The 15079-nt window shown below is 35.9% G+C and overlaps 1 protein-coding gene across 8 annotated transcripts in view; it reads right to left on the bottom strand.

The window, feature by feature from the left end:
- The window catches only part of TXNDC16 (thioredoxin domain containing 16), a 136821-nt gene that overhangs the window by 22547 nt on the left and 99195 nt on the right, over positions 1-15079 (bottom strand). For all 8 annotated transcript variants that reach the window (XM_027841658.1, XM_027841663.1, XM_027841672.1 and 5 more), the window contains 2 exons: positions 9569-9715; positions 9036-9095 (listed from right to left, as the gene is read on the bottom strand). In XM_027841658.1, the coding sequence (XP_027697459.1) occupies positions 9036-9095; positions 9569-9715 (207 nt within the window). The remainder of the gene's footprint in view (positions 1-9035; positions 9096-9568; positions 9716-15079) is intronic.

Raw genomic sequence — 15079 nt, forward strand, 5'->3', positions numbered from 1 at the left:
TTCAGTCATTTCAGCCATGTCTGACTCTTCATGACCCCATTTGAAGCTTTTTTGGCAAAGATACTGGAGGGGTTTGCCATTTCCTTCTCCAGATCATTTTACAGATGAAGGAACTGAGGCAAACAGGGTTAAGTAACTTGCCCAGGGTCACACAGCTAGTTAGTGTCTGAAACCAGATTTGAATTCAAGATGAGTCTTCCTAACTCCAGGCTCATCACTCTATCCACTGCATCACCTAGCTACCCTACTGTACTATCAACCAAAATTGGGCACATTGATAATGAGTCCCCAGTGATGTTATCAGATGCCTTTGACAAGTATGAAAATGCTATCAAGGTCAGTTCCCACACTGGTGATAAACTATTTACCTTGAAAAGGCTATAAGCCAAGACTAAAGTGGAAGGAGAGCTGATGTGTGACTTTTGTTCCCAGATGACTGTGCAGTCAATGCAGCCTCTGAAGCTGAGATGCAACGAAGTATGGATTGATTCTCTGCTGCTCGTGCTAATTTTGGCCTAACAATTAACACCAGAGTCCACCAGCCAGCACCACACCATCAATATGTTGAACCATCAGTTACAGCAAATGGAGAAATTTTGAATGCTGTGGATAACTTCACTTACCTATATAAGTATACTTTCCAGGGATGTCCACATAGATGATGAGGTTGATGCATGCATTGCCAGAGTTTGGTTCTGCTCATTTTGCTCTTCATTATTTTGTGTAAGTCTTTCCATGCTTTTGTAATTCAATGAGATTATCATTTCTTATAGCAGGGTAGTATTCCATCACCAATCATATACCACAACTTGTTCAGTCATTCCCCCTGGACATCCTTGCAGTTTCCAGTTCTTTGCCACCACAGAGAGCTGCTATAAACATTTTAGAACACATACTTTCTTTTCCTTTTTCCCTAATCATCTTTGGAAATAGACCAAGTAATGGTATTGCTGGGGGTCAAAGGGTAAAGGCAGTTTAATAAATCTCTGGGCATAATTCCAGATTGTTCTACCAAATGGTTGGATCAGCTTATGTACATTATTAAGTTCAAAAAGATAAAGCAATTTGTTGTAAAAGCAATATTGTGCACCAGAGTCTCCCATCGTGGAGAATGGGCTTACTTTTTATCATTTCTTGCACATTCAGTTTTGACTAGTTTCTCCTTAAAAGGTATTGAAAATATCTTCAAATTTAATTCATGCACGAGACTAAGATCTGGATGCTGATATAACTTCCTATTCATCTAACGATGTTAAGGAAGCACAGCCATAAGAATTTGGGGCCTTTCAGATTTGACAGATATCCCAAGGCCACAGAAATTACCACTCTGTGTCTCATTTATTAAATATCATTAAACATTTACAGATAGCAACCAGGGGTAAGGGATGGAGTTGGCACATATAGCTGAAGTAAATGTTGCATCCTTGTTGAGTATTCTTTTATGTGATGACTAGAAAAATCTTTTTTTCTTAACTGGTAAAAGACATAAGAGTGTCACATTCTGTTCCAATACTGAGCCTAAACTAACAAGGTAGTCTGAGTCAGGCCAAGCCAAAAGAAACTTAGAATAGGCCAAACAGAAAACAAGGACTTACATGAGACAACAAGAAATAGTAAACCAAAATCCAAAAAGCTGAAGAAAATGTAAGGCATATATTATATAAACAACTAACCTAGAAAACAAGTCAAGGCCAGATAATCTTAGAGTATTGAGCTACCTGGAAATTAAAAACAAAAAGAATATTTTAAGAAATGCTTGGATGCCATATTTTAAGGAATCATAAATGAAAATTGCTTATATCTATTCAAACTAAAGAGCAAAATGAAAATGGGGGCAGCTAGGCAGCACAGTGGATAGAATGTCAGGCTTGGACACTTATTTATTTATTTTTATCTTATTATCTTTATCTTTATTTTATTTTATACTACATAGTCATTTAATCCTGTTTGCCTCAATTCCCCCACCTATAAAATGAACTGGAGAAGGAAACAGCAAACCATTCCAGTACCTTTGCCAAGAAAACCCCAAGTGGGGTTATGAAGAGTTGGACATGACTGAAATAAATGTTCACCTCTTAAAAGAAACCCTAATATGAAAAGGACCAGGAATTTCCAGTTCAAAGAAAAATACTACTAGTAGTCAGAAAGGAAGAGTTCAAATACCAAGCAGCCAGAGCCAGGATCACATAAGACTTGGTAGCTACAAAGAAGTATGAAGCCTTAAATACAAAAATATAAAAGCTGTCCTGCAAGGGAATGGGCCTTTAATGAAAAAGACAACTTTCAAGCATTCAAAATTAAAAGTCTGGAACTGAGCAGAATCTTTTACATACAAATATAGGAGTAAAGAGAAATATAGGAAGATAAGTAACTTGGATTAGTTGGAAGAAACTATATGATAATGATTTTTAAATTCTTTCAGAACCCTAATATCTTCAAGGGTCATAAAGTTAAAAGAAGACAGGCAGAGGGAATGGAGATGGTTCTGTTCTGTTTCATGGTCTGAGAAGAAAAAAAATTAGAATAGAGAAATATACTGAAGAGGGAAGCAACAAGGAAAGCTCTCAGAGGTACTCAGGAAAGAAAGGTACTCAGAATTTTACATAAAAGGAGTATATAACATGAAGACTATTCCAATATGGAGGAAAGGAGGGAGGGTGAAATGGAAATCACAGAAATCTCACTTTCATCTGAACTGGGCAAAGAAAGGTTGAATACCCCACCCCCACACTTATAACTACACACACAGATGATATGGTACAGAAATATATTAATCCTAATAGAGAAAAAGGAAAAAAGAAATTGTGGAACGTCTCAATGGAACAAAGAGAAGAGACAGAAGTACCCCATGGATGCAGCTCAATTATCTCACTGAGTGCTGAAGGACGGTAAATAAACTGCCAGATTCAGCTTTTGCTGGTTGTTGTGTATTGTGTGTGTGTGTGTGTGTGTGTGTGTGTGTGTGTGATTTGTACTTCTATCCTGCAGAAGCTAGACTAACAACAAAGGAAAGTTTAAAAGTAAAATCCCCAGTTCACTCAGCAACTAGAGATAGAGCTCTTGGTTTTTGAAGACCATTCAATGAAAACTGAGGGGCAGCTGCTGAAGCTAGTAACAGTACAAATAAAAGAGATTGTGTGGATTCAGGTAAGGGCATAAGCAGGAACCAGGAGGATGGAGTTAAAAGTTTTACTGAAAAAATGAAGGGAAAGTGGGTCAGATTCCTTAAGGAGATGGGTTTGATAGACTAAACCTAGCAGCTTTCAATAGCCTGCCATACCCAATGACCAGCCTACCTTTGAGGCAAAGTAGAGCCCCTTTTCTCAGCAAAGCCTAACCAAATGGTGTTAGGCATTAGTTATGTGCCTCCCTAACACATAGGGCAGCCAATATTGTATAGCTGTGCCAATCAAGTCCACCACCACAGTAGTCACCATCAAAGATCTTATCCTTCCTCATGAGACCCAATATATCACTTCCAACTTCACTGTGAAGGAGTTCCAAGGTTGGGCTCAACACCAACAAATTTTCTGGTTTTTACAAATTCCATATTTGCAGGCAATTGCCATTGCTGAATACTGAACATAGTCTTGAAATAAGAGCTTTATCATCATGTCCTAGAGTACTGTGGTTGAATGTTCCAACTCCAAGAAGCTAAGTCGTTAGCACATTTCTGCTATCCTAAGAAGGGGAAAGGTTCTCTGTTGCAGCAGTTTCCGAGTTTTGGCCTTCAGGAAGACTTACCTGATAATGCAGGGTCTTTGTTGATGCTCTCAAGCCTTTCCTTATTCCATTAGCTTCACAAAGTTATACAGATCTCAAGACCCTTGGTTTCTAAGCAAGCTCCATAAATCCGGGGGAAGTAGCTCAGAGGTCCCTGAACGGGAAGGTGTCTTTTCCCCTGGGATGGTTCAAAATACTTCCCTAAAAAGGGCTTGGGGGATGAAAACAGTGGTATTGTTGGCAGGTGAGCTGCTTTTTAACAAGGTGAAACTCTCTCTGTATAAATGACAATTTTTAATTTTCCTGGAAGAAAGAGAATCTTTTAGTCACTTGGTGGGAATCCTGAGTCCTTGGATGAAGATGAGGAAGAGTATTTACCCATTTGCTAAAGAATAAGGAAACAAATAAACCCTCATCAGAGGCCAACAAATGGGCAAAGAGTTGTTATCAATCCCATGATGGGGCTACCAGGGTGGAAGAGGTTTTGAATGGTGGACTAAAAACACTGAATGGGTGGTAGCATAAGGAGAACCATGGTATCAGCTCAGATCCTGGGACAATTTGCATGCAAGAGGCTTATGATCTCCTAGCTACTTTATTATAAATGAACCTGATCTATGTTATCATTAGATAGCATTTGTGACAAAATTAAAACCATCATCTCTAATATAGCTCTGGTGATGCAACTGCTCATTATCACCAACTTATATCACAAGATCCACCATGAACTATAAATATTTGGCACTGCCCAATACACAGACCAGATAATTGAGATTTGGGATTTAATCTTTCTAAGGCCTAGGATTTTTGGTCTTTGGCATTTGGTTTTACTCCTCATTTGGTTACTCCTTCAGAGGGTCACTAAATTTTTTGTTTGTATGGTTGCTTGCTTTTTACTATATTTTTTGGCTTACCTTTTTTTCCTCTCTTATTTTCTTCCCCAAGATAAGGACTGTTGAACAAAGGCACTGAAGTAGAGGAAAGTCCGAAAGAAGATCTTTACAACTTTACCACCACTGGGTAGAGCATGGTGAGAACAATATTATTATCTTTCAGAATCCCTGGCCAGGGAAGATTGGATAGCTTTTCTAAGACTCATTCCATTTGGGATAGGCCAGCTTTTCCTTAAGAGGTACTGAAGTTATCCTCAAGATCTGATTGGCTAAGGAGACTATGGATTCAGCACTGACACACTGTTTACTTAATAGCAGAGGAGTCAAGATGTTTCAGTACAAAGGTAAAGGGAGTGAGAGAAGGGCTTCTACATCCAGTTAATAGGGACCCTTACTTCTTGGTTCCTATGATAAAGGAGAGCAAAATTGTTAGGCAACAGAACTGTTGGTTTCTCTGGATTGTTCTTTCTTCAAACACAAGGAACTAGGGGCTAAGACAGCAAGGACTTCGGGCCTAGTATCCTCATCTGAAAAACGGGGCTAATTATAGTACCTGTTTTATGGGGTTGTTGTTAGAAACAGACAAGATAATGTATGTAAAACACTTTGCAAATATTACAATCCTGTATTAATATCTGCTGTTATGATAAGTATATACAAAATATTTATCATGCTTCCTAGGTGTGGGTGTTCCACAGTTTTTGTCAAAGGCCTTCTTTTCTTCTCGTTCTTTACTCTTATAAAGGTCAACTTTATGTAGATAACTCACAGATCTATATATACAGCCCTGGCCTTTCCTATTAACTTCAGGCCCACATCACCAGTTGGTCTATTAGATAATATTTAGATATTCCTGGAAGTTCCAGAAACTTCTCAAACACAACGTGTGCAAAACAGAATTTATTACCTCCCTACCCCTCACCCCCACAAAAAAATTCTGCCTTCTTCTAAACTTTCCTATTTCTGTAGAAGGCATTTCTATTCTTTTGGTCTTTTAGGTTTGTAACCTCAGTGTTATCTGTGACTCTTTACTCTCCTTTACCTCACATATATCCAATCCACTGAATCTTGATTCTCTTTCTCTCCACTAATAGCTATCACCTTAGTTCAGGCTTTCTTCAACTCTCACCTGGGTTATTGTAGCATATTCCTAACTAGGCTTTCTACCTCAAGGGTCCCATCATACCAGTCCATCTAATCCATTTCACACTACTGCTAAAGTGGTTTTGCTTAAGCATAGATCTGACTATGTCCCTCTCCTATTTGATCAATTCAGATGTTGCCTCTAGGATCACATATCAACTCCTATATTTATCTTTTAAAACCCTACAAGACCTAGCCTTTCTAGCCTCATAAAATCCTTTTGTTGAATATCCTTTCTATACTATGGCTAAGCAAATCTTTTATTAAATGTTTAAATATTTACAGATGTCTTATTTCATTCCAATATTAGACCTAAACTACCAAGGAGCCAGTCTGGGTCAGGCTTTTCCCACAACAACACTAAAACTGTCCTGTTTTTCTGTTGTTCCCTTATGAATTTCCCTCTGCTCTCTTCTCTGTATTTTTAAGAACTATTTCATCTGCGATTTTTTTCTTTCTTTTTCTTACATTACTATCATTACCCACCAACATCTCCTATTCTCCTCTAAGCTCTCCTTTGTAAAAAATAATGCATTGATATTTTATTAAAAAAAAAATCATGCCACAGTAAATGCAATCTTTTATGTTTGAAAGGCCTCTTTATTTTAAAGATCTTCTTTAAATGTCAGGAAAGGTGATCCATCAGGCAATAATACCTCAGTAGAAACTGGAGACAGAAGTTTGCAATCTAGAAAAGATGCTACAAAGCCTTCACTCAATGAATGGCATCCAATCTTATATAGCTTAAAAATAATCTGGATCAATCAGCAATTCATTTGATCCCAAGTTAAGTCCCCAAAACATCAGTTAGAATTAATGGATAGTGCATTTTTCTGGCTGACAATAAAATATATGATTAAACAGCCAACTTGTAAAGGTTCAGGGCTAAGCTATGTATGGGCTAGTTTGCACTGGGCAAAAAAGACTACCATTTCTTGCTTCTATCTACCAAAATAGTACAAAAATACAATCACAACATGAACTAGAAGGGAAGTGGGGCCACCATGGTCACATGCATTGGTCATTCTTACTAAGAAAGTATGTGGACAATATACAACTTTAGTAACTCTTCCCCCAATCTACATATACTAATTTATCCTAAGGAAACAGGCATATGGGAGGCAATTTCATGTATGCAAGATTATAGTGCCTGCAATTGGATGTTCCATACCAGGAAGTAGAGTGTGAGCTCAGCTGATTTTGTATTACTCCCTATCCTGACCTTTACAATCCAGCCAAACCAGTCTGCTCCTCATACATTACCCTACGTGTCTCATTTCTGTGTCTTTGTAATAGACATCCTCCAGACCTCCTGGGATATACTCCTTTTACACCTTCACCTTACAAAGTTCTACGTTCAAGGTGGAGTTCATGCACCACTTTCTATATGCAGCTCTTCCTGATCTTCTCAACTACTAGTGTCTTTCCTCCAAAAACTACCTTGTATTCAACTTTTGTATTTATCATATTATATGTGTATACACACACACACACACACACGCATAGTTTATTCCATTAGAGTGTAAACTTCTTGAAATTGTTTCATTCTTTGTATATATATGTCCCTAACACCTAACATCATTTCTGCCACATAATAATTGTTTAAAAAATGCTTATTGATCAATTAATTGTGCCTCGCCATAGTCTAGCCAAAACACATGCCTCTTGAGTGGAGAAAGGAATGAGGTATATTTTAGATTTAGTCTAAAATCTGTACAGGAGTGGATAAATAACTTCTGTACTTGGGAGTCAGGAAGATATGAGTTCAAATCCTGCCTTAGATAGTTAATCTAGCCTTAGAGTCTTAATAACTGTATGACCCTATGCAAGTCACTTAACTTTTCTTAGACCTGGTTTCTTCATCTGTAAAATGGGTATAATAATAATGCCTACCTCCTAGGACTGTTATTAGGATCAAATGACACAAAAATGTAAAACATTTTCTGAACCTTAAAGTGTTATATACATGCTAGTTATTGTTACTATTGCCATCATCATTACCATCACCACCACCATTATCAACATCATCATCAGCAAATTCTAATTCTCTTATAATCTCCATTTCTCAGAATGGTGGTAAAAACTGCCTAGCAAACTCCTCTCCTAATCACTACAATTCAAAATGGCTTCTAATATTACCAATCCCCACACTCCCTTCCCCATTCAGCTCAGACCTCATTCTTTCCTTTCAGGGGGATCTCTAGACTCCCTGCTGTATCATTACCAAATGCCCCCTTCATCTCAACTCTCTTCCCTTCATGCTCCAACTTGTCATGGTGCTAACTACCGGGGATACAAAGAAATGTAAAAACAGGGTCCTTACTCTCAAGGAACTCACATTCTAATGGGAGAGACAACAAACAAATAACTATGTATATACAAAATGTATATAGTGAGTATTGTTTCATACAAGGGGGTAAGATGGAGTCAACATACTAGAAACCAAAAGGTTAAAAAAAACCACTCAAAACTTCAATACCTACTGTAATCACTTCAATAGCCAGTTGGAAGCAGGCAATACTGGCAACACCAGAGAGGAAATGCAAGAGTAAATCAAGCAGAGACTAAAGAGTGCAGAGCTAACTTAAGGAGACCTATGTGCCAAAGTAGTACTTTGTTCCCACAACAGTCACAAAAACCAGTATTTGTACCTAGTACAGACTTTATATCATGTTACTATTTTACAGTTCATGGCTACTTAATAATACATACATGATTATTAATAACATTGTTACTAATAAATGTTTATATAAATAATTCTTGATAAATGGATTTATTATAATATTAGTGATTATAGTTGTATATAATATTTTAATATAATAATAATAATGATATAAAGCAGAGCACGCTTTGCTTTTTGGGGGTTCAACAAAACCCAAAACCCTTTGGGATATAGCACAACTTAGATCTGTTTAATCAAGTTCTTTCCCCTATAGATTGTGATTTGGTCATGATTTGAGCCATGTACTATAGAAGTACTAAAGCCGAAAAGCCTGACTATTAATACACACACACACACACACACACACACACACACACACACACACACATTCTAGCTTATGAAGGCATGCCTATACAACTTTGAGCAAATAATGACTACAGGGTTCTAGCAAGACATGCTTACATAGTGAAATGATTTTGAATAGCATCTTTGTAAAAGTTTTTTACTATCACCAATTTAGTTATGGGGATACAATCACAGCGTGCTTAGGTTTGTCTTCTTAGTGTGTTAAACTACATAGACATATTAGAAATTATTACTCCATGGTACTATACCTTTTAATTTAATTGCCACATCAACATAGGATTGCAAAAATGCCAAGGACACTGCTTCCCCTGCACACACAAAAAAAAATGTTAAGGCAAATAAATATTGAGTATCTCAAATTGTTCTTGATAACAGAAAAATAGATGAATTATTTTATTCCTCAAAATTTAAATAGCATACTTCTATCAAATCTACAAAGACTTGTCAACATAAATTATTTATCAACTATACAGTATTTCTAAAACAAAAATATATTAATAAAGTTATTAAAAATTTCCCCAAATTTCTTAGATAATTTATCCTATTTAATAACTGATTTTAACTTACTAAAAAATAAGGCTTTGGACTATAAATGTATTTGGGGTGTTTTTAAACACTGGACAGGTATTTAAATTATAATTAAACATTTCACAAAAAATAACGTATCTAGAAAATATGGAAGCTCTTCCATTTTATTTCTAGCTACATTCAAAATATTAAATAAAAGTATTTTCAATATTAAAATTTGAAATAAAATTTTTATTTTGAATGACATACTTACAATTAGCATAAAATAATACTATGCTGCTAGAAGTATTCATTATTATGCTGTTAAAGGTTTCCTCAGTTAGTTCTATTATCAGTTCCAAAGGTAAATTCCTCTTCCTGTCTCTGTAAACTGTTTCAACCACTTGATCATCCTGAATACCTATGTTTTAAAAGAATGAAATGGTATGTGAAATGAAAAAAGATCTAAAGTTAATCTTAAAAGCAAATACAAAAGCTTAATAATATAGTAAAAATTTGCGGATTCATATTGATCTAAGGTAAAATATGTGATAATTTAGACATCTCTTCAAGGGTCTAGATCTTCAATTTACATAAGTCTATCCATGACTAAGAAATTGAGATTGGTTTTAATGTAGTATGTGGAATTCAGCAACAGTGCTTTAACTTTTACATTAAACTATTTACAATGCTACTTTATTGTTACTAAAGCTATATTAATCTAATAATACTCAATAATCAAATGGACCTGTAATCTCATCAGGATGGTTGTTCTGTAGAACAATGTTGATTCCAACCTGCCACGCCTGCACATCGTAAGTAACTCCTATCTAAGTCTTTCCATAAATTCATCAGAGGGAAATCATTTGAAGTATTAGAGGTCTTCCTCATTTTCTTCTGACATCAAAAGCATATCAGTGGACATTGGGGGTCTTCTATCAGTCATTCTTTGCTCTCCTAAGAAATGCAGCCTTTTTCTCTTTTTACTTATACATTTCTATGATACCATGATTTACATCACCTTTTCAAGGCCATTCTTATTTACAATGAGTTGCAGCCTACTCAATGTCCACTATGTGACTCTCCATTGCCTTTTGGATAATCCTCAATTTCACTTCTTTGGAAACTACAGTGTTTCATGACTCACAAACATACATCAAAACCAAAAGACAAGTGCTATTAAAAAGATGGGCTCTTCTTTCAAGGAGAAACATGGGATCTAAAAGAACTTTGAAGTTTCCAAAGGCAATCCAAACCATTCTTTTTCTTTTGTTCAGTTCTGGGTACAGCCTCTTTATAATAGATCCATTCCACCAGAGAAATCTATAGTCTGGACAATAGGTAAGCCACTATAAAATGTAAAGCTACACTCCCTAAAGTGTATGAAGCCTGTAGGCCTTATGGCATGATTTAGCTTGTTCAACTTAAGCTTATTCTTTCTCACCCTAACCCAGTTCCATGTTGTCTCATTTATCCTTTTGAGGCAATAAGACAGAACTGGGGAATATAGCTGGCAACCTAGAGCAAGGTTGCTCTGCTGATGTGGTATTCCCCCCAAAATATACTTAAGACCCCTGAAGCTGACAACACATTGTTGCTGAGATTTAATGTAATTTTCCTTCTATGAAGATTTGACCCTTCCTTTTCAGGACATACCTACCAAAATCATGACTGGCAAGGGGACTCATGTCAAACCCAAACCCTGTGTCTGACTTGAACCTTGAAACTTTTATCCTTGAATTGCTTTATATCTTTTATGTAGGTTATTAAGTAAAAACTTTGTTTTCTTTGAATTTATCTATGTCTTGGTTGTTTCATTTCTCTCATGTCCCAAACCTAGGAGGCTTGTTTAGAACCAGCCTAACATAATCAAGTATTCAACAAGATATGTAGAAAATAAATATCAACTGGTTGGAATGACATAGTCAAGGGATGAGAAATCTCTGTCAAAGCTAACCATCTCAGGATGAGTACCTAAAAATTTCTGGAATGAGTTTGCTGGAATCCTTCTATCAGAGGTATAACTCAAGCATTCTCTTAGTTCAAGTTTAATGCTGGGAGGAAATGAGGAACTTGAAAGTCATTGAACATTTAATATAACCAAGAAAGGATACACAACTAGGATATAGCAGCACTTAGTTTCTCTAGGCATGGCCCACCTTATCTCCATGTGGAAACACCTCTGGTCAGCAGAGCAGGGTGAAGGTTACTTGCATGGGCTTCAGAAATCTAGCAAGGCTGAGAGGCCAAATTACATGTGGGTAGGACTTTTTTTTTTTTTTTTTTTTTTACCATAGATGATAAGGAAACTGTATCAGGGAGGCCAGGACCAATCAAGACACAGGAACAGCTTTGTCTTAGACCCATGTAGGCTAGGTGGTGGGTAGGTGTGGGAGAAGGAAGCTATACGAAGGACGCTGCGGCCAATCACATAATCCGTTCAGGTTATGTTGTGGGAGGGAGGAAAGAAGCTGTGTCAAGAAAATGCTGGTCCTTTCACATCTTCATATTCAATACAGAACGAGTGGCCAATTGGATTTATAAGAAGTGATTCAAACAGTTAGTGACAGAATTAAGACTATATATACTTTCTGTACTTGACTTCAGAAGGCAGAACTAGGAGCCAATAAGGAAAGTTTCAAAGAGGCAAGTCTAGAGATGATTTAAGCAAATATTTGCTAATAACAAGAGATGTTCTTGAAGAGGAATGGGCTACACTGGGTGGTATAAGTTCCCCTTCCCTAGAGATCTTCTAGCTCAGACCACTTTGCAGGGATCTTTTAGAGGAGATTCTTGTTCAGGTATAAGAGGAAACATATTACAAGAGTACTAGACTTGGACACAGGACGGTCCTGTGCTCAAATTCCAACCTTGATGCTAATTAGTTATGTGGCTCTGGTGATTATTCTCCTAGAGCCTCATTTTCCTTACTCATGAAATGGAAATAATAACATTTATACTGCCTACACACAGAAGGGTATTACCAATGTTGAGCACAGAGCCTGACATATGGTAAGCAGTTATTAAATAAATACCTGTTGACTGATTGATGGCATAGACTCTAAGGAGGGTAGAACGGTTCAAAATTGTGAAAAATAAAGTGTATAAAACATAGAACAATCATTCCTTATAATGGGGATATAACAAAATCCTTTCCAATAAGATCAGGAATGAAGGAAGGATGTCTATAATCACCACAATTATACAACATTGTGCTAGAAATGCTAGACATAGCAATAAGACAAGAAAAAGAAATTGAAGAAATAAGAATAGGCAATGACGCAACAAAACTATCATTCTTTGGAGACAATATAATGATATACTTACAGAACCCCAGAGAATAAACTAAAAAAAAGTAGTTGAAATAACTAACAACTTTGGCAAAGTTGGAGAATATCAAATAAACCCACAGAAACCAGCAGTGATTCTATGTTACCAAAAAAAAAAACCAACCCAGCAGAAAGAGATAAAGATAGAAATTTCATCTAAAATAACCGCAGAAAATATAAAATACTTGAGTGTCTACCTGCCAAGACAAACCTAGAAACTATATGAATACAATATAAAACTTTTCATACAAATAAAGATAGAGCTAAGTAATTAGAGAACTATTAATTGCTTATGGGTAAGGCAAAATCAATATAATAAAAAGGATAATTTTAATTAAAATTATTTACTTACTCAGTGTCACACCAATCAAACTACCAAAATGTTTTATAAAGCTAGAAAATATGATAAAATTAAATGGAAAGAAAAAAAAGCTTAGAATATAATGGGAATCAACGAAAAAAAGTGAAGGAAGGGGACCTAGCAGTATCAGATGTCAAACTACATTACAAAGCAGTAATAATTAAAAAAAAAAATCTGGTACTGGCTCAAAAAGAGAGTGGTGGATCAGTGGAACAAATTATGTCCACAATCCACAGAAGTAAATGACCAGAGCAATCTACTGCTTGATAAAACCAAAAATCAAAACTTTGGGGGCAAGAACTCATCATTCTGGGAAAACCTGGAAAGAAGTCTGGCAGAAACTAGGCATAGACCAACGTGTCCCACCATATATCAAGATAAAATCAAAATGGGTATGTGATTTAGATATAAAAGGTAATATCATAAGCAAATTAGTGGAGCATAGAAAAAGTAACCAGTCAGATCTATGGATAAAGGAAAAATTAATGACTAAAAGAGAGAGGATGATAGGAGGCAAAATGGATAATTTAATTATGTTAAATTAAAAAGGTTTTGTACAAACAATACCAATGTAACCTGAATTAGAAGAAAAGCAGGAAATGGGGAGGAGGGGAAGGTTTTACATCAAGTTTTGTTTTTCTCAGATATAAGGAACTAAGACAAATAAAAAATAACAGCCATTCTTCAATTGATAAACAGTCATAAGCTATGAACAGGCAGTTTTCAGAAGAAATCAAAGCAATCAATAATCACATGAAAAAATGCTCTAAATCACTACTGATTAGAGAAATTCAAATTAAAACAACTCTAAAGTACAACCTTACACCTATCAGATTGGCTAACATGACAAAAAAGGAAAATGGCAAAACTGTTGAAAAATAGGCACACTAAAGTTGTGAACTAGTCCACCATTCTGGAGAATAACTGGAATTATGCCCAAAGGATTATAAAACCAAGCATACGCTTTGACCTAGCAAGTACTACTAGATCTATCCCACAGGGATCAAAGAAAAATGAAAAGAATGCATATGTACAAAAATATTTATAGTAGCTCTTTTTGTGGTTGCCAAGAATTGGAAACTGGGGGAATGACTATCAAGTAGGAATAGCTGAACAAGTCGTGGTATATGATTATAATGGAATACTATTGCGCTATAAGAAATGATGAGCAGAATGGTTTTAGAAAAACCTGGAAAGACTTGGAAGACCAAAATTCATGTGAATTGATGCTAAGTGAAATGAGCAGAACCAGGAGAACATACACAATAACAGCAACAACTGTTAATAACAATGATCAACTTTGAAACACTTAATTATTCTGATCAATACCATGATCCACAATTCCATAGGATTCATGATGAAAAATGCCATCTACCTCCAGAGAAAGAACTGAGGAAGTCTGAATACAGATTGAAGGATATTTTTTTCACTTTTTTTTGGTTTTGTTTTGTTTTTGCAACATGACATACTGAAATATGTTTTGTATGACTTCACATGTATAATAGGTACCATATTTCTTGCCTTGTCAAGGGGTAGAAGAGGGACTTGAGTAAGGGAGACAATTTTGACCTCAAAATAAAAAAATTAAATGCTAAAAGATACGTAAACATAATTTAAAAAAAATTTTTTAAGAGACCAGCCAATTCCTTCTATGACACAAATATGGTCTTGATAACTAAACCAGGGAGAATCAACATGGAGAAAGAAAACTTTAGACCCTTATGCTGAATACATATTGAAGCAAGAATTTTATATAAAATACTACCAAGAGATTACCAACAACATGATGACATTGGATTTATACCAAGAATGCAGGGCTGGTTCAATGTTAAGAAAACCACAGGCATTAGTTAACCATATCAATAAAAACAAAAAAAAAACAAAACCAAACCCCTATGATTATTTTAATAAATGCAGAAAAAGCTTTAGCTGAGGGATACAGTCAAGACAGTGGAGTGAAATAAACATTCTTGACTAGCTCTCGTAATGCACCCCTCTAAACAACTCTAAAAATCCCTTCAAACTGAACTCAAAATGGGAAAACCACAAGTCACAGTGAGTCATTTTTCTACCCTGAGGTCTACAGAAAGCTGAG

Source organism: Vombatus ursinus, unplaced genomic scaffold, assembly GCF_900497805.2.
Source record: "Vombatus ursinus unplaced genomic scaffold, bare-nosed wombat genome assembly UNPS02004746.1, whole genome shotgun sequence".
Taxonomy (NCBI): Eukaryota; Metazoa; Chordata; class Mammalia; order Diprotodontia; family Vombatidae; genus Vombatus; species Vombatus ursinus.